Source organism: Podarcis filfolensis, assembly GCF_964270895.1.
Source record: "Podarcis filfolensis genome assembly, chromosome: 3".
Taxonomy (NCBI): domain Eukaryota; kingdom Metazoa; phylum Chordata; class Lepidosauria; order Squamata; family Lacertidae; genus Podarcis; species Podarcis filfolensis.
Window position 1 is genome coordinate 22,975,871 of NC_139606.1, and position 20,425 is coordinate 22,996,295.

General features: G+C 42.8%; 1 protein-coding gene and 1 long non-coding RNA gene across 2 annotated transcripts in view; one reads left to right on the forward strand and one right to left on the reverse strand.

Moving 5' to 3' along the window:
- The window catches only part of AGPAT5 (1-acylglycerol-3-phosphate O-acyltransferase 5), a 32,826-nt gene extending 19,922 nt beyond the window's left edge, over nt 1-12,904 (reverse strand). Inside the window, exons 1-4 of the mRNA XM_083607385.1 lie at nt 12,800-12,904; nt 12,250-12,491; nt 6,916-6,985; nt 5,622-5,737 (exon numbers count right to left, since the gene is read on the reverse strand). Of these exons, the coding sequence (XP_083463511.1) occupies nt 5,622-5,737; nt 6,916-6,985; nt 12,250-12,468 (405 nt within the window). The 5' untranslated portion in view covers nt 12,469-12,491; nt 12,800-12,904. The remainder of the gene's footprint in view (nt 1-5,621; nt 5,738-6,915; nt 6,986-12,249; nt 12,492-12,799) is intronic.
- Nucleotides 1-20,425, forward strand: part of LOC310759895 — a 123,824-nt gene that overhangs the window by 4,833 nt on the left and 98,566 nt on the right. The window lies entirely within an intron of this gene.

The following is a 20,425-nucleotide window of genomic DNA, read 5'->3' on the forward strand; positions in this document are numbered from 1 at the left end:
GACTTAAAGGAAGCAGTTGTAATGAATTCATGAACACATCCATGCATAACAGTTAATTAATAAAATGCCCTATTGTGCCAACAAAAAAAAAGAGTTACATTTCAAGTATGGCATTAAAGGATTCTATTCCCCAGCCTGCTGGTACAGTACTCTGGCGCAACAGAGAACAAAACTGCTCTATCTTCTGCACGATAGCCCTTCAGGTATTTGAAGACAGCTATCACGACTCCCTGTAGTCTTCTCTAGGTTGAATATACTCGGTTCTTTCAATTGTTCCTCAAATAAATTGCAATTCTTATCCCTCAACATCTTGGTCACCATCCTCCAAAGATGCTGCAATTTGTCAATGTCTTCCTTAAAATTACAGCACCCAGAACTGGACATAGATGTGGGCTGATTAGTACGTAATAGCTTTTCCCAACTCTGGGTTGCCAAATATTCTTGGACTGCAACTCCAATCATCACTGCTTCTGCTAGCTAGGAATGATGGGAGTTGCAGTCCAACAACATTTGGGGACCCAAGCTTGAGAAAGGCTGATGTAGAGAATACAACAGGGATTGCCTCAGAATCAGGATTATAGCAGACCTCAGGTGTCACATACAAGTAATAAAACGATTATTACAATCAATTAAGATGAAAAGCTGCTAATGTTTAATCACTTTATCGCTTTGTTCCCTAATTTCAAGCTTGGCCAACTGCTTCAAAGCATTCAGCAGCCCTTGTCTGCAAAACAAAGACAGCTGGCTCAGCATGCAATGCCTACTCAAGAGAAAAGCAACAGGCACACATACAATACTGGATTGTATCTGATTAAGTCAAACTCAGAGCAGACCCACTGAAATCAAAGGACTTAAGTTTATCACGTCCATTGATTTACTCTAAGTATGACTTTGCCAAACACAACCCTAACTTTTAATATAGGAAACTTATTATAAATGGGCTTGACCAGCTATAGGGTAAAGCATGTAATAACAAGAAGTAGAGGGTTGAAACAAAATAATTACAGGGAGCTATAACATATCTCACAAAGGAAAATGTTAAAACCATCACCTCTGATGAAGTTGCTACGTGTTTTCAAGTTCTAAATTCCACTGAAATCCCCAGGCCTTCCTTCCGAGTAAAAATGTTTGCAACTGAGAGATCAGTTTTCTATAGAGTCAGGTGGATCAGGTGATATTTTTCTGCCACATTTTAAGCTATTACTTTTTATCTACATACATGTTCACTTCACCGCACTGTGTTGTGTATGTAGGACTTTTCTGGGAATCAACATTAAACTGAGAATCAACAGAGTGTTAGAATACATTTCTAAGAAGCTGATAAATACCTTATTAGCTTTTTCATAGTTATTCTCTAATGCTTTAAGAGTGTGTTTTGTGCTTGGGGAGGAAGCATACAGAAGTGTTTACTAGCGTGTTTTCCTTAAAAGTTGTGTTCTGCTTTCTACATACTCAGATCCTACACACATATATTCCACAACAGGATGTTTATCTGAGGTAGGAAATATGCATTCCATCACAATTCTGTAATTAATTGTCACTGGAAAGTTTTAGTGGAGCGCGAGTGACATCACCAACACAGTATCAACAGGAAGAGGAGGAAGTGGTTTTTTGTTTTGTTCTTGTACCATTTGGCATGTCAGGGAGAATTAAAAAAAAAAAAAAAAGGATACCTGCCAACTGACTCCATATACTTTGCATATCCTTATCAATAGAATTTCCCCTTAAATACCTTTAAGTGCCATAATTTGCAGATGTGATTTGCGACACTGAATGTTGGCCAAGGTGTCCACTGAATTCTCCTATTTGCAGCATGAAAAGCATCCACAACCCATGATCTAAAGCTGCCTTTCTCAGCCTGTGGGTACCCAGATGTTGTTGAACTACAACTCCCATCACCCCTAGCTAGCAAGGCCAGAGCTCAGGGATGATGGGAGTTGTAGTCCAACAACATCTGGGGACCCACAGGTTGAGAACTGCTGATCTAAAGGAAAACCCAGCTTTTTATCTCCTCATCATCCATGGGAATAAGACTGCTCGGCAGACTAGTATTTTTTGGAAGTTAACTGGGAAAACCGCGGATGAATGATTTTGAACAACAATGGGGAGTAAACAAAATACCTATCCTAAAATGACAGCAAGTAGAATTATTTACTGTGGTTGCACAAGAGAGGAGAAGAACCACCTGGTCCTAGTCACTTGTCAGGAGGAAGGGGGTTGCTTCCAAGAGGAGAGGGAGCTCCAGGAATGGGCATTTTCAGTCTGGTGATAGCCACTGGCAAGAAAACCAACAGCTGCTGGCTGTTTCCTGTGGGAAACTGAATTCTGGACTAAACAGGCCTTCGGCCTGATCCAGGAGGGCTCTTCTTGTGTTGCTAATTTGCTGCCTCTTCCCTTCCAGAAAACAACAAGAGCATTATTCTGATGAAATAATCTGTTATCACACGGCTACAGAGCAAGGAGGAGGACGACAATTTGGTCTCAGCCTGAGGATGAAAAATACATAGCCACAGGCTGTCCTGAAAACCACTTCCAGAGGTCATAAAAACACCATACATTTAAAGCACATGAATTCCTCTAAAGCCGTGGTTCCCAACGTGGGGCACAGGCCCCACAGGGGGGGCAGTTTGATTTTCAAGGGGGGCAATTTGAGAATGAGTTAGACCAAGTTAATGGCCTTTTAGCTTCCTCCACGTAAACAGGAGTTCACTTTTTGAATAATAAGAATTATATGTCACGGGGGGGGGGGGAATCAGGATTTCAGAGATGCTTAGGTGAGGGGCATGGACAAGAAAAGGTGGGGAACCATATCCTTGGAGCTGTAGTTTGTTAAGGATGCTGGGAATTTTAGGTCTGTGAGGACCTAAAACTACGGTTCTCGGGATTCTTTGGGAAAAACCTATGAACTATTAAAGCAGTTCGAGGATTTGTGGGACTACTTAGTTTTTGGATTTTTATTGCAAGATTTTAAAAAATCTGCAAATCGCTCAATTATCTCTGGAGTGAAACAGATAAATTGGACAGGATTGCAGCACCTGTATTGAGAAACAAGGGAAAAGAGGCAATGTAAAAACAATGCTGTCCTTCCTTGTTACCTGGACTTGACATCTTTCCGCAGGGCCTGCAAGACAGAGCTGTTCCGCCAAGCCTTTGGCCAGGGCGCAGCCTAACCCCCTCCTTTGGCAATCTTCACAGAACTCTCCCCAATGGTTGCCATCAATTTGATTTGAAGTAATTTTTTAATGAAATGATTTTAAAATGTTTTATTGTTGTTAGCCGCCCTGAGCCCGGCTTTGGCTGGGGAGGACGGGATACAAATAAAAATTTATTTATTATTTATTATTATTTATGCCAAAGGAAAACAACTTCACTGGTTCAACTCAAGGCCTGATTTGTACACCAGCAAGTAAATTTGTACACCAGCAAGTTCATGCCATATTGTTTACCATGAGGTACCAAAGGTCCATTTTTCTCTCAGTGCACCTGCTAGATCAAATGCTGGCGCATACCAACTAACAACCATGTGGGAATGATTTGCAAAATCATTCTCTGCAGCGCTTGCCATACAGAGGAGTCAATTTTCTTATGCCCATAATAAGTTTTTTGTTTTGTTTTTAAACTTATTGCTATGGAGAAAAATAGCCAATCTTATTTGTCAAGCTTTTCAATCCACACGGTGACACACTCAATGAGCAGTCACATATCGTTTATGAATACGCAGGGTGAGATTTTACCACAGAAGCAACAGCCATGAAGAGCAATTGAAAGCTTCCTCCAGGGGGAACCTATTTTCCATGCACCAAACTTGTAGGTCTGAGTCAAACATTGTGGTTCTTAAGAGAAGGCAACCAAAAAAAAGGATTCCATGGGGGAACTGTAACATGTGTAGGGTTACTTACCACCAGGGTGACCATATGAATAATCCCAGTTTACTGACCACATAGATCAGGCTGGATCTCTCCAGGGATCTACTCCCAACTTATTGAGTGGCCTTCACACAGAAGCAGTAACATTTGAAGTAATTCTTATGGTGGCCATTTCGTACATTGGATTTGGCAAAACACAACTCACCCTGATAATTAATATTTTCTATGGCAGCACACCCATGGAAGATCAGTCACTACCTGGTCTGAACTAGAGTTGCCATATTTCAAAGGGTTTTTTCCGATTGACTTGCCAAAGATCCAGGACAAAGCGCCGCCTTTCGGAAATCCCCCCCCCCCCGACATCAAATCCGCATTTGAAATCCCGGTAATGTCCAGATGTGTGGCAGCCCTAGTCTGAACGAATGACAAAGGGGAACCTACAAGAAACTAATGTATGAAAATTCTACCCCTCATCCCCGCCTGGCAGCAGAAAGCAACTCCAAAATATATAAGGGGTTCATTCATTTAAAGTGATTGTATAGAGTAGCGTTCGAAAAATGGAGGTATGTGCTATGCAGCTTGTGTTTTTGCATCTGCGAACCAACATCTTGTGACTTTCGGGACACAAGATGTGAATTATGGGACCATATGCAGAGAAGTGGAAAACTGTCATTATAGCTCTTATCTCTCTCTGCTAAAAATATATGTCACGAGTTTAGATATGGAACCACACTCACCTAGTGAGAAACACTACCCCTTGTCTCCCAAAGATCTTCTGAATTTCAACTATTGTGTCTAATGGAACACAGCTCACTAGATCACCCTGATAGCCTACTAGGATAAAATCCATATGAAGCTCAACTAGAGGAGCAAAAAAGCAAAAAGGAAAGAGAATAAGAAAATATAAGAACATATCTAAATCAAGTCATTGACATAAAAGGGCTACTTGGTTTTTTTTAAAATCAGAAACTTCATGGTGACAAAGACATAAAAGCCACAATTCAGCGAATTTTAGCATATGCAGACATCTATCAAATTATTCTTGCTTTCTTTGGAAACACAACCCAATTTTGCTAACATGTTATGAATATGTGCAACAGCAAGGATATTATCCCACAAATAAACACAGTCCATGCACTGAGTCAAACCCAGGACTAAAATGTGATTAAAGCCAGACTGAAATACGTAACTAATTTAACTAAAGGATAAATGTTTCAAATGCAATCCTATATATGGTTACTAAGAAGTCAACACCACTGAATTCAGTGGGACTCAATTCAGTACGCTCGAAACTGTCTTAGGGTTCATCCTGGACCCACTTACCTGAGAACTCCATGTCACTTACTTCTAATAAATAAATAAATGCCAGAATTGCACTGTTAATCGTGTAGGACACAGACACGTGGTTTTTGCATCTTAGCGGGCATTGTCCCAAGTTCAGTGAGTTACTTTTAGTTTGCTTAACACCTGACTGGAGAGCCAAAGATACTCTCCTAACCCTACCAGATAAAATCTGCTAACTAGAAAGAGTTGAAGTTTCACTATTCTGTTTCAAATATGAAACAAAAACACATTATCAAGACAGAATCATTGCATGGACCTGACTTCAAGCATGCCTTACAGTACTTGGGACTAAGTTTTACTGAAATAAATGGGATTTACTTCCAAGTAAATATGCTCAGGATTGAGGCATGTCAAAATTTAGCAGAAAGTACTAGTTATTTCATGTGACGTGGAGAAAGGATTAGGATTTACCTGAGAAAAATACCACCCGTATAAAGGAAGCCACTTTAACCCGTCTTTCAAAACATATCGAACATGTCCCAGAGCATTTTGCCTGATGGCCAACATATCTGCTATAATCCAGTCAACTGCAAAACAAACAAACAAAACTCAAACATTTATGTCCCTAGGCTAATGTCAAAATCCTTCCCAACATTATTTAATGCTTGTCTGGTGCTTATGAACATGAAAGATGAACTGCGGTCAGTGGCAATGCAAGGTAAGTTCTTTCCACAATCATATTCCCTTATTACTCTTTAGCATTTTAGCACACATTTCTTCATTTTTTAAACAAAGCTTGTACTGTTTGCATAATACCACTACATAACTTTTAATCTCCTGCCAACACAGAATAGATACATATTTTGAAGGATCTGGTGAGAAACACTGACTCAACAGACAACGAACCAGAAACACACCTTCATGTTAAATACTGTGCCCTTAAAACCAGAATCAGAAGAACTAGAATTAATGGGACTTCTTGAAATCACCCCCCAGGGTTCCAGTATTTACCACATTTTTCTGTGTATAATGCGCCCCCATGTATAAGACGACCCCTATTTTTGGGGACTCCAAATTTACAAAAGAGTTGAGAGTTGCTGAGCTTTTTTGGGGGGGGGGGGATTGCTGAGAATCGCTCAAACATTAATTTATAATTTTAAAAATTGCCTTATACACGGAAAAGTGGCATAATATAATTTGCCAATCAGCCAAGTTCAAAACAGATATTAGACACTTGGCAAAAAATGAGCAGCACACAATTAAAACTGAACACTGTACGCAGATTTCCAGTGGAAATCACTTTTGCTCATGAAAGGCAGACCCCCCCCCATTTTTCACCAATCCTACTGCATCCCTCTTGAGCGTTACAATACCTTCTTCCATTGGTTCATCCCAAGCTTAGGGGTGGCATTTCAGTGGACTGCCATGAGCAGGACTGGAAAAAACCAATGGGTGTCTTGCTTTGTGCAAGAGCCGCCACTGGATACAACTGTTTGTGTTGGTTCAAAAGCACTTCCAAATTCGAGGCACCTTGTTAGGAAGCATGTGGGGGCTGTTTTGCAAAGAAACAGCTTAAAAGACCCATTATTCTGCTCATCTATCAGGATCATACCGTGTATTTTTGTTTATTTAATCTTAACATGCAATCCCAAGTATCTATATCTAGAGAATTTCATTCTCAGTGGTTATATTAACACTTTTTGTTTTTGCTTTTAATAATTATTTAATTAAAAAACTCTTACAGGTAAGGAAATTGCATACAAACCTGTACACTGATGATTTGATATATATACCACATTCTCCTTATTTTTTGGCAGATCGCCATACAGAATTATCTAGGAAAGAAAAAAGGTACTTGATTTAACAGCCTGAAGAACACCAACAAAACCTAGGATCAAGCTTTATTTTATTTAAACTCTTGAGAGAGAAGATTTAACAATTCCCACATTATGACAGGACTACCTTCTCCCTTTCTTTCACCTTGATGCCCCAACTTAATCTACCCATGGCTTTATGTGGCACTTTACTGAAGTCAGAATGACCATGTATAACTTAAGCGTTCACCTGAGTCTATGAAACTGAAAGGATGTACAACTAAATTGGCTTATAAAAGTGTACTCTTACATGCAATCATTCTTTTACAATGAGAGGAGAGAGAAAAAGTTTGTCTTGCAAAATCATGACATGTTCATGTTAGTGCGGTTCAGGTAAAGTCTTAATACTGATTTGATTCATAGTATTTCTAGGCTGCTATTTATTCCAATGAATTTCAAAGCAGTTTACAAAAAAAAAAAAATACAATTACAGCAAAAGTCATACGCAATACCCATCGAAGCAACAGTAAAAAGATGGCAGCAGACATTGTCTTAAGTGTTTCTATGTAACAATCAGTACCTGATCAGTTCAAGAACCAACATGTGAAAATAATGGAATTATTTCACGTGAGGGAATGTATTATGCTTTAAACAGAGACCCAGCTTCCATCTTTGAAATCCCTTTTAAAAGATGAAAACCCCTTAAGCACACTCTCTCGATCTTCCTGTGGAATTAGTAGCAAACATGTATGCATATTTATAAAGCAAACACGATCCAAATATGTAAAATATATTTTTCTTAACACAACCTGATTGAGGTAAGGTACACAAGTGAGAGAGGGTTGGGTTTTTATTTTACTATCATCATAAAGATAGAAATGGCAGGGGAGGAAACAGGAAAACATTACCTCATGAATGAAGAGAAAGCAATGAAAGTACTTTAAGCACAAAACTGAAAAGTTTAACAGGATGCAGAAGTCTTTGACCTCTGGATGACTAGTTTAGTCAAGCATACTCAATGAAAGGACCATCTAACATCAGTTTGGTACCCTTAGTTTGAAACATCTGCTTGCTGGCAACAGTGCTGAAATGAACAGTTGATCTTGAAAAGATTTGCCTAAATACAATTGGCCGACTACAAGCTTCCTTGGAACTCGCTTCCAAACTGGCATGTCCAAAGATCAGGATACTACCATCCCATTTAGCATTCATCTCAAAAGATTTTTGTTTGCTTGTTTGTTTAAACATATTATTATTTTATTTTTATGTATTCATTAAATTTATATACTGCCCTTTATCCGAAGATCACAGGGCGATTTACAAAAACACAAAAATATATAAAATAATAATTAAAAAAACAACAGAAACAATATCCCTGGGTCCCAGCCCAATTTAAGAGGCCTTAGATTTAATTAGATGTTTAATTAGCCAAAGGCCTGAGGGAAGAGGAATGTTTTTCCCTGGCGTCTAAAGATATATAAAGATATATAAGCCAGGCGAGCTTCCACAAGCAGGGAGACACTGCAGAAAAGGCCCATTCTCATGTTGTTACGCTTTGGGCCTCTCGTGGAGACACACAAATAAAGGGCCTCAGGTGATGATTGCAAGGTCCTTGTGGGTTTATATGGGGAGAGGCGATCCTTGAGGTTCGGCCCTCAGATGTTTCAGCAGCCAAAAAAAGTTATCACTTCCAGATCTCCAACGAAACTACATGCACTTGCCCTAAAGATACCCTGTCAAATCTCTCATTTTTAAAAGCAGCTATTAGTTTGGGGAGCCATTCTAGTTTATGATCGGGAAACTACACTGTAATACATAGCAACTGGTAGTTCTCATCAGTGGAAAGGATTTGCTGCTTCTGTTAGCACGCGTTGTTTGGTGAAGACATTTTAAGACATCAAGCAGGCACTTGGTGTAGCGACAGGCATAATGTAAAGCCAATGGACTTTTAAGAGTAATATAGCTTATATTATTTAATAAAACTGTCTTTGGAATGAATGTACTGACAGGTTGCAGGTATGGAATTGTATGATCAAATGTACCACCAGTGAGAAAACAACAACTCCCAATCCTGGCCCCAAACCATCATGTGAAACAGATAAGCTTGACTGAAATTAATCTCTTTGTCATTGTTAGTATGTTTTGCTTTCAAGTGGGGAACAGACCATTGAATCGTGCAATTCCCCACTTACAATCCGAAGTGGTACGGCCTAGGAACAGCTTTACCACATGATGAACTGATGGTTTAGAATGAAACTAGAAGTCATCCTCTAGATATCAGGCTTAGGTAGCACAACTCGGGGAAGAAAACATGCAACACAAGTTGCTGAAAAATTCTGCAAATTGAACTCTTATTAGCATCTTTAAGAGTTTCAACAGTTTAAATACTAAATGAAATTGGAGGAAGAGAAAGAAAAATTTCAGTTGGGTGCACCAAAGCCATGTAGAAGTATCTCCTCCTTCTGATGTTGAATGTATGGGCTTGGATGGAATGTTAACTGGAAGTTCACGGCAAGTTAAACCTATGCCTTGTTTCACATTAGAAAGCAACAGGTAACAACATGGAGTGCTACAACAAGGGACAAGTCAAACCACAATGCCTTATTAGAGAAGTGGGACTGCCGATTTATGGATCTATTTAAGTCTACTATTCACAGGGATGTGGGTGGCACTGTGGTCTAAAGCACAGAGCCTAGGACTTGCCGATCAGAAGGCTGGCGGCTCGAATCCCCGTGATGGGGTGAGCTCCTGTTGTTTGGTCCCAGCTGCTGCCCACCTAGCAGTTCGAAAGCAAGGTAAATGGCATTTCTGTGCACTGCTCTGGTTTGCCAGAAGCGGCTTAGTCATGCTGGCCACATGACCCGGAAGTTGTCTGTGGACAAACGCCAGCTCCCTTGGCCTACAGAGTGAGATGAGCGCCGCAACCCCAGAGTCATCCGCAACTGGACCTAACGGTCAGGGGTACCTTCACCTTTACCTTTTACTGTTCACAGAGAGCTCATACGTCTATGCCTTTCCTTAGATGGGTGGCAAAGACAGCTAGGAAGGACCATACTTGCATAATTTGCTCAAATACCAAGCCATTCAAAGGATTACAGGGACCCTGCAGTCCTCCAGACACTGTGGAACTCCAGTCCTCTCCGATCAGCATGGTCAGTGGTCAAGGATGATGGAAGCATGTAGTTCAGCAACATCTGAGAAGCTACAGGTTCCCCGCTCAGGGGCTACCTTTCAGTCCAGAAGGATAGCTCTTTCTAGTGCCGTATTCACGTCACAGCCACTATTGAAGATCTGCCATTCAACATATATGCACGAACCACCGTTTCAAGCACGTTGTCTGAACCAGTGTAGCTGCAGTTGAGTGCGGCCAACCAGAGATGCACAAAACACCAACTTTTAAAAAGGCGTGGTACCTTGATGAGCAACATGCAATATCATACCTTTTCCTTTTATATTCCTCTATGTCAAATTCCAGAAGGGCAACCATATTATTCTGTTAAGACTTAACACCAGGCATGGTACCTTAAAGGCTGGCAGGTTTACAATGGCCAGCTTTCATTGGCCAAGTTCACAAAGCCTTATGACACAATAAACCCTTTAAGTCTTTAAGGTGTACAGAATCCTCATTGTGTTATTCCCCTTTCACTCTCTAGTTGGGAGGAGGCCTGCACTTGTTTCCCGAGTGCCAGTTAAGACAGTACAGTGGATGGTAAGGCAACTTACAAGGTCCCAGACAAGTCAAGATAGTCTCCTGCAGATGATAAACAACCGCCAAAGTTGGCAGGGTAATCTTGGAAGGCTCGGACTCTGCTGGGGTGGAAGAGTCTGCTCCTCCCCTTTAACCCTAGAGAGGTGGAGGTCTTGCTGGAAAAAGGCAAAAGTTGCCAATACAGATACTGTTTGTTCACCTGCTCACCTACCAACGTGGGTAAACAGTGGCCTTTGCAAAAGAGCACCAGCAACCCTTATTCAACTGCCCTCTCTCTGTGCTGAGAATAGAGCCCAGCCCAGGCATGGAGGTGGAAAGGAAGAGCTGACTGTTGCTCCTTGCTACCTCTGCTCATTTCCCACCTGCTCACTTGCCAGCCTCTCTAGGTTGTGCAACCTAGAACTGGGTTCAACAGGCAGAGATTCCTCCCTGCTCTACCACCCACAGAGAGTGGAGAGCAAGTCGAGGCAGGGCTGTTCCTGACAGCTACCTCTCTTCCTCGATCACTCACCCTCCGAGTGATGTACTAGCCAGAAAGGAATGGCAGAAGTGCACCGTCACAATGGGACAGAAGCAAAGGCTGGGTGCATCAGACTGAACGTGCCACTCAAAGGGGCATGGCAGGTAAGCTATGGTGGAGAGGCAGACACTGCTAGGAGCAGCCACCGCCTCTGGTAGATCACCTCTTTCTGGGAACCACAGTTACAAGGAAGACTAGACCAACTGTGCCACCTTTGTTATTTATATGCCGCCCATCTGACTAGGTTAGCCCAGCCACTCCAGGCAGCTCCCAACAAAAAAACACCAAACATTAAAAGCTTCCCTATACGCCTTCAGATGCCCTCTGAAAGTCAGATACAGTGGTACCTCGGGTTAAGTACTTAATTCGTTCTGGAGGTCCGTTCTTAACCTGAAACTGTTCTTAACCTGAAGCACCACTTTAGCTAATGGGGCCTCCTGCTGCCACCGTGCAATTTCTGTTCTCATCCTGAAGCAAAGTTCTTAACCCGAGGTACTATTTCTGGGTTAGCGGAGTCTGTAACCTGAAGCGTATGTAACCCGAGGTACCAGTGTAGTTGTTTATTTCCTTGACATCTGGTGGGAAGGCGTTCCACAGGACGGATGCGACTACCAAGAAGGGTCCCTTTCCCTCCACCCTCCCAGAATGAAACTCTGCTGGCTCCCCAGCGCAAATTCGGCTTGCTGTGCACAACCTAGGTGTTATCAGCATCGAGGAAGCAGGCAGAGCCCCAGCGCTGCCTGGGAAGGATCGCTCCCACCCGCGAGGCCACCCAGAGCCTGGGAAGGTGAGGAAACCGAGCTGGCAACCCCCTCTCTGTGGGAAGAGAGAGAGAGAGAGCGCGCTGCGAGGAAGGCGCAGCCCCTGCCTCCGCTCGCTCACCTGCGCGCAGCCTCGCCCACCTGTAGCCAAGTTGCCCGAGTCCCTCTCCGCCTTGGCATCCAGAGACGCGAGGTGGTGGAGAGAAAGGTGACGAGGGGGTGGGTTCCTATCTCCCCCAGCCCCCCCTAAGGAGGCGTGGCGCCTCCGCCAGCCCCCAGCAGCAGCCGCCCTGACCTGCACGCCGGTGTAGTTCTCGAAGAAGAAGAGCACCATGCTCTGGTAGAGGGTGTACAGCCGGTCATCCACCTCGTGGTAGACGCGCGCGGGGAGCAGCGTGGAGAGCAGGCGCCAGGCGCCCCAGGCCAGCACGTAGGTGGGCGCGGTGCCCATCATCAGGGCGGTGGGCAGCACGTAGCGCATGGAGTAGGTGTGCAGAACCAGCGACAGCAGCATCTTTTCGGCCAGAGTTGGGCTGACTTTAAAAAAGGGAGGGAGAAAGAAAGAAAGAAGAAGAAATGAAGATCCGGCTCCTGGGCTTCGCGACGCCGCTAGCACATGAAGAAGGAGGAGGAAGAGGTGGAGATGGAGGAGGCGCCTCTTCTCACGCCTCGCAGCTGCAGGCGCCGCCGCCGCCGAGGAGGAAGAGGAGGACTCCGCAGCTCGGCCGCATGGCCCGCGGGTGGCCCAGGCAGGAAGCAGCGTGGGAGGGCGCAGCGGAGAAGCAAGGAGCAGCCAGCACCGGCAGCTCCTCCTCCGGCTCGGGAAGCGCACGCGAAGCCCTCACCTGCCCGCCACCCCCCTGCCTCTTGGCCGCGCACCGAGGAGGAGGAGGAGAAGGGCGCCGGCGACAAGGCAGCTCCGCCTCCGCTTCGCCGGAGACTTCCGGGGGTTGGCCAAGGCTTGCTCCGCCCGCCTGCCCGGAGGAGGCGAGCCTCTCCCCGCCTCGGTCTCGCTTCTCGCCTCTCGTGCCCGGGAGGGAAAAGGCGCGCGTAAAGGCGCCCTTAGGGCTTAGCTCATTATCTTTTTTAATTGCTCCTCTTGTCAATGTTTTGCAGATTCCAAACGCCGCATTAATTCGTTAGTCTTTTTTTGCTGTTAAGCGCGCAGGAATTACTTATAAGCTAAACAAGCTATAGCTTAGGGCCCCACTCTCTTGGGGGCCCCAAACTTTTTAAAAGAAAAAAACAAAACTGGATGTACCGATTTCCAAAATATAATATAGAAAACAAATAAAGTAAAACCTACATACAGCAACAGTGTTTTGTGTTGTGTAGGCTCCTAGGATGTAAGCAATGGGCTCCACCTGCTCCCTAAAATATCACTGGTTTGCTCATTTCTATATATAGGGTGGCACTGTTTGAAAGCACGTCAAATTGCAAGTAGATAAATAGGTACCGCTCCGGCGGGAAGGTAAACGGTGTTTCGTGTGCTGCTCTGGTTCGCCAGAAGCAGCTTAGTCATGCTGGCTACATGACCCGGAAGCTGTACGCCGGCTCCCTCGGCCAATAAAGCGAGATGAGCGCCGCAACCCCAGAGTTGGCCACGACTGGACCTAATGGTCAGGGGTCCCTTTACCTTTACCTTTATATATAGGGTGCCTACATTCTGCATGGACTGGTTGCATGGCAACATGTGCAAATGGCTTTAGATACTTATTAGGTTCATAAATTACCATATAGCATATATTCAACACAAAAACATTTGTTGTTGACAAAGGACAGCTGGACATATAAAGGGCCCCATTACCTTCAGTAGCTTAGGCCTCATCAAACCTAAATCCGGCCCTTTGTTTAGATTATTATTATTATTATTTTATTTTGTTAGTTGCTGCTTCGTTAACAGTGCGTTTATACACCACATTTCAATAAAAGAATGGAAATGGTTTATGGAATATTGACAGATGAATTGTAAATGTAAAAGAACATTGGCAGGATTATTGTAATAACCTACATTTTTATAAGGGTACATATTTAAAGTAGATTAATAAATGAGCAAATTAAGTTAATTTGGATATGCGGAAGATATTAAAAAATAAATTTAAGGAACCGCAGAAAGAGAGGGAAGGAAGTCAAGTTTTATTAAGATAAAATCAACAGTGTTGTTAATCTTGAGTGATGTAAAAGTGGAGAACTGAATAAAATGGTTATAGTAAAATATTGCAGGAACAAAAGACAAACAGAATGAACCGTGGAAGGAGAAGGAGGGAGGTTGTTGGATATTTAACAGTATGTAAAATGTTTATTTTGAGATATATAATTGAAAATTTAATAAACATTATATAGAGAGGGGGGCGAGGAACAGCTATAAGCTGCACTGAGTCCACAGAATAGATCAGGATATAAATTCAAGAAATGATAAGGGACTTTATTATGTGCTTACTATCCATGGACTGTAAGTTGGTATTGCAAACACTAATGGTGCTGTAAGGCTCACATAGAGTCTCATTTGGCCGGGCACTTGCAAAAACCATTTGCTGTGGACAGAATGTTGGTTTTTCTACAGAGGAGACCTGTGCTTTTAAGTTTGCACCTGGCCATAAAGCTTAATGGGTAATGTTGGGGAGGGATAATAGTAAAGCACATACTTTGGATGCAAAAGGTCCCATGTTCGGACCCTGTCACCTCAAGTTAAAAGGACCGATAGCAAGTGGTGTGAAGGATCTACACATCAACAAGGCTATGAGGCTAAATTGGGGGAACGCTCAAATACACTGTCCTGCAGTCCTTTGTGGAAGCACTGCATAAGATAAATGAATCAGTCACGCAAGAGAAAAATTCAGGAAATGTCCTGACAAGGACACTGCTGACAGACAGTTGCTTGGATTGTAGTAGTTGTGATAGTCTCAGTTGTGTAGACCAGGGATGGGGTTGGCATTCAAAATCTCACTGGCCAATGCTGAGGATGATGGGAGATGTAGCCCATCAGTATTTGGGACACTATGGGTCACTCATCCCTCGTGTAGACTGAAGCTTCTAGAAACAATTGTACCACGGTGCCACTTTTTGCCTTGCTATTATAGACCAGCGCAGCATTTCTCTCTCATAATTTCCTTACCTTTTATTTTCCCTCATAAGAGCTCAAGATAAATTAGAATACCAACTGTAAGTATCCCCCCCCCCCAAGTCATGCAAGGTAGGAGAGAGATTTGCACATGGTGATCCAAGGTGCTGGATACTGGAGATCCATAACTTGGCAGGAGTTTGAACTTAGGTTTCATTTTCTGGCAGGTTTAAAAAGGTAAAGGGATCCCTGACCATTAGGTCCAGTTGTGACCGACTCTGGGGTTGCGGCGCTCATCTTGCTTTATTGGCCGAGGGAGCCGGTGTACAGCTTCCGGGTCATGTGGCCAGCATGACTAAGCCACTTCTGGCGAACCAGAGCAGCTCACGGAAACACCGTTTACCTTCCCGCTGGAGTGGTACCTATTTATCTACTTGCACTTTGTGCTTTCGAACTGCTAAGTTGGCAGGAGCAGGGACCGAGCAACGGGAGCTCACCCCGTCGCGGGGATTCGAACCGCTGACCGTCTGATCAGCAAGTCCTAGGCTCTGTGGTTTAATCCACAGCGCTTACGGTGCCATTAACAAGCTGAGAGACAGGCAGAAACTCAACAGATAAAGCATTCCGCTTTGCCGCCTTTCCACTCCAGCAACAGTATTCTGGCACATAGCTGGTTTTTTTTTTTTTTAAATTATCCAGCATTCATTACTGGACCAAGCATGGGAAGCTGCTCTGGGAACGCACTCTGTTTATGGTGTAATGTTTAGAAGCACATACTGTACTTTAGGCTACTGTACAGAGGTGGTAACAAAAAGGAACAATTCTACTATGCCCCAGCACTTTTTGTCCTTCTTTGTCTTAAAAGAACAAGCCTGTATTCAAAATGCTATGCTCCTATAAAAGAGACTGACTCAAGGTTTAGCACATGTAGCTGTTTTCTTATCTCTTGCCAGGGGCACAGGTGCATCGGGAAGTTTTTAAACATTTGACGTTTTATTATGCTTTTATATTCTTCTGGAAGCCACCCAGAGTGGCTGGGGAAACCCAGCCAGATGGGCGGGGTATAAATAATAAAATTATTATTGTTGTTACTGTTATTATATTGTTCCAAGTTGTGGGGAAATCTAAAATACCAGACTGCCATGAAGAGCAGAAAATGTGATTTCAGGTGTGGAATTAGGAGAAAAATGGGAAGCATCTGTTCATGTTTGAAATGGGCACCAGGAGGTCCATCATTTCCTGCAAGAACCTGTGGGCATGAGCGCAAGAGCACTCTCCCGTCCCATGGTTTCCAGCAACTGGTACAGTGGTACCTCGGGTTACATACGCTTCAGGTTACATACGCTTCAGGTTACAGACTCTGCTAACCCAGAAATAGTACCTCAGGTTAAGAATGTTGCTTCAGGATGAGAACAGAAATCGTGCTCCGGCGGCGCGGCAGCAGTGGGAGGCCCCATTAGCTAAAGTGGTGCTTCAGGTTAAGAACAGTTTCAGGTTAAGTACGGACCTCTGGAACGAATTAAGTACTTAACCTGAGGTAATAATAATAATAATAAAAATTTTTATTTATATCCCGCCCTCCCCAGCCGAAGCCAGGCTCAGGGCGGCTAACAACAATAAAACAGCACAACATTCTAAAATCATTTCATTATAAAAGTAATTCCTGAGGTACCACTGTATTCGAAAGCATTTCTGTCTCCATCTGTGCAGGCAGAGCAGAGACACCAGGGCTAGCAGCCATTGATACCCCTCTCCACGAAATCGTCTAGTCCTCTTTTAAAGCCATCCAAATTGTTGGCCATCCCTGCCTTGTGGGGGAGTGAGTTTCATAGTTCGGCTATATGTTGCATGAAGTAGTACCTGTTGCTACTTCTCAAAACCGTCTTTTTTGGCTACGGCAAAAAGGAATGGAATGCCGTTCCCAATAAGCCTGTCTTCCTTTTGGCCCAGACCCAGGCATGGGAACATATGGAGAGAGACCACTGGTCCACCTAGCTCAGTGTTGTCCATTGACTGACAATGGCTGTCCAGGGTTTCAGACAAGGTCCCTCCCAGTCCTTTCTGGTGATGCCAGATGCTCTGCCACTGAGTTACATCTTTTTGTAAAACAGCAGTCTTGTTTTTAGCCTGCTGTTTTATTCTACTTCATGTGGGATGTGATACATAGATAGCAGTCAAGTACAGCATTCCTTGTTTTCCTAGAGTGAACTTGCAGGGAATGTTTGGTCTAGTCAGTAGAAAACTTTCCTCCTGACTGGGACATACTTCCTTTTGCATGTGACTAGAGGTGGGTGTGACTTTACCTGCCCAGGTAACACAAAAGTACAGGCACGCTGTACACACCGTCTATTTCATTTTGTCCATTGTAGGAGCAACAGCTTTTTAGCTAGAGGTGCTGTGTTGGCTTTCAGCCAACAGAGGACAAAGGGACTATTCCCATATGGGATAGATTCCACATGTATATACTCCATAACGAAGTGCCTTCAGAGATCCATCTGTGAACTGAATGTGTGAGTAAACTTCTTTTATATACAGTGGTACCTCAGGTTACATATGCTTCAGGTTACATACGCTTCAGGTTACAGACTCCGCTAACCCAGAAATAGTGCTTCAGGTTAAGAACTTTGCTTCAGGATGAGAACAGAAATCGTGCTCCGGCGGCGCAGCAGCAGCAGGAGGCCCCATTAGCTAAAGAGGTGCTTCAGGTTAAGAACAGTTGCAGGTTAAGAACGGACCTCCGGAATAAATTAAGTACTTAACCCGAGGTACCACTGTATACTTTACACAAGATTGTGTTGTGTCTATTCTTTTCGGAGGGATAAAAGGGGAAATGACCAGGAATCTAATATTGATAAGCTTAAACAAGCTTGCAACAAGCTAACCACTGTGCGTTTAAAAGGGGAATGTAAAACTAAGTTATATAACTTGCTAACGCAAGTTAGGGAGGATATTATTAAACAATATATCCTCTCCTGCCTCCCTGAACATTCCCACACTTCTGCTGACATTTTTTTGTAGTTTTGTTTTATGGATTGTTGTACCCACCTAAGAGTATTTTTTTTTACTGAAGTTAGGACTGCCACAGATATTATTTCATGCCACCTCTTAACATTTCTGGTATCATTACTTCACTCACGTGGCTACCAGTCATCAGCATGTAGTGTAAAGCTTGGAAATTAAAATAAAATCAGTAACAAACCAGCCTACTGAATTCTACCCAAAGAGGGGAGCTCAGACAAAAAAAATGTTGGAGAAGTGCCATCTGAGGAGCTCTATGAAAGAAGATCACCTCTGAAGAACAAATATTTGCATACCAAAAAAAGAAAAAGAAAAACAGTTTTGTGGATCATGGAAAACATTTTTGGGGTGACTCCATTTTATCTGTTGAATAGCAGTAATGAGAAGTTTACACTTCTCTGGCTTGCCCAAAGAAAATACAGCATCATTGTAGAAAAGATACAGCAACAAATATGCTTTTTTACCTGTATATTCTGAGGAATTTTCCATGGATGGTGATTTAGGGAATGCTGTTTGCTGGGATAGAACCCTGTACGTTTGCTGGATGATTCCCATCAATATTCAACTATCAATATTTAAACAATCTTCAGGAAAAGTTGCAGGGGGGGGATGAGAGCATAAAATTGCAATTTATTCTCGTGTCATAAAGGAAATAGGTGAAGTTCAATTTATGGCTCAAAGGCCTTGTCTAAAGTGTTTTAAGAATCTCTTTCAACCTCTACCCATTCACGTTCAGATGAAAACAGCAGAAAACAGAAAAATACTTTAAAATATCACTGTGGTATAATCTAATAAGAAATAGATTCATCATATGCTGATGACTAGACAACCAACAAATGTAATTTCTTTTAAGCAAACAGTAACAGTATTAATTTAGGCTATTATATATTTGCACATCTGTCACCTTTATTTACATTTACTTTCCAGCTGGAGAGTCACAGTTTCTGAAAACCTTTATATGAACTAGCTGAACATTTAATATGTATTGAATCTTTGCCACTATAAATTTCTTTTCTCCCACTCCAATAATATTTTGGAACTGAAATCACTAATTCTTTCACAAAGTGTAAAATACAGTTTGTACTGATTGCTTACTTGCTACCCCAGGGGCATCGTGCATCAAGCATTCTGCTAGCTTCATAATTTTACTACTTCTGCAAAACATGCAGTGTATTTTCTGACAACCGTTCAGAAAACATTCCCCCTGCAACCACACTTTACTCAAGACCATCATCCCAATTTTCAGAGACATTTGTTTCATCTCCGATATCTTTTTTTTAATTATAACTTTTTTATTCAAAATTAAAACAAAACATATTATCCAGAAACATATCATGCTTATTTCCCCCCATTTTTCCTCCCTCCCCCCACAGAACCCACCCACCCCCGACTTCCCTCAGTTCCAGTCTTTGATTTCTCTAAAAATGCTGTGTTCTGCATGTTACACAGTTGTATAGATCCTCAAACTATTTAGCTGATTATTATCAATAAAAAGTTTGTGAATGTTTATTCAAAACCAGCCAAGGAGTCCAGTTCGCTTTGCTGCGTCTTCAAATACTTTGTAAAGGGTTCCCATTCATCTTTAAAGTCACAGTTATCCTAGTCCTGTAGCTTGTATGTCAGTTTTGCCAGTTCTGCATAGTCCATCAATTTTTCTTGCCGTGATTCTTTAGATGGGGTTTCTTCAGCCTTCCATCCTTGTGCTATTAAAACTCTCGTGGCCGTTGTTGCATACATGAAGATGTTTTTCAGCTTTTTTGGCAGATCATCTCCGATATCTTAATGGTTTCCCCACTGAGTTAAGAGTCTACTGTCTGATAGCTCATAACCAAGTGTCTGCTCTGCCCGTTAATAAAAACATAGAAACAGTGGTTGGATAAATACAACAGTGGTTGGATAAATACACCAAACTAGGGGGAGTTATCAGATTTTAAGAGGAAAAGGAACCCTCAAATATTTTAGACAGACTTTAGGCATAGTTTTACACCATTTGTAAGCAGTTTACTGATTTTTGTTTTATGTTGTAAGTTGATTTTTTTCTTTTAAAATACAGCAGGATTTGTTGTTGTTTAGTCGTTTAGTCGTGTCCGACTCTTCGTGACCCCATGGACCAGAGCACGCCAGGCACTCCTGTCTTCCACCGCCTCCTGCAGTTGGTCAGGATCATGTTTGTAGCTTCGAGAACACCGTCCAACCATCTCATCCTCTGTCGTCCCCTTCTTCTTGTGCCCTCCATCCTTCCCAACATCAGGGTCTTTTCCAGGGAGTCTTCTCTTCTCATGAGGTGGCCAAAGTATTGGAGCCTCAGCTTCACGATCTGTCCTTCCAGTGAGCACTCAGGGCTGATTTCCTTAAGAATGGATACGTTTGATGTTCTTGCAGTCCATGGGAC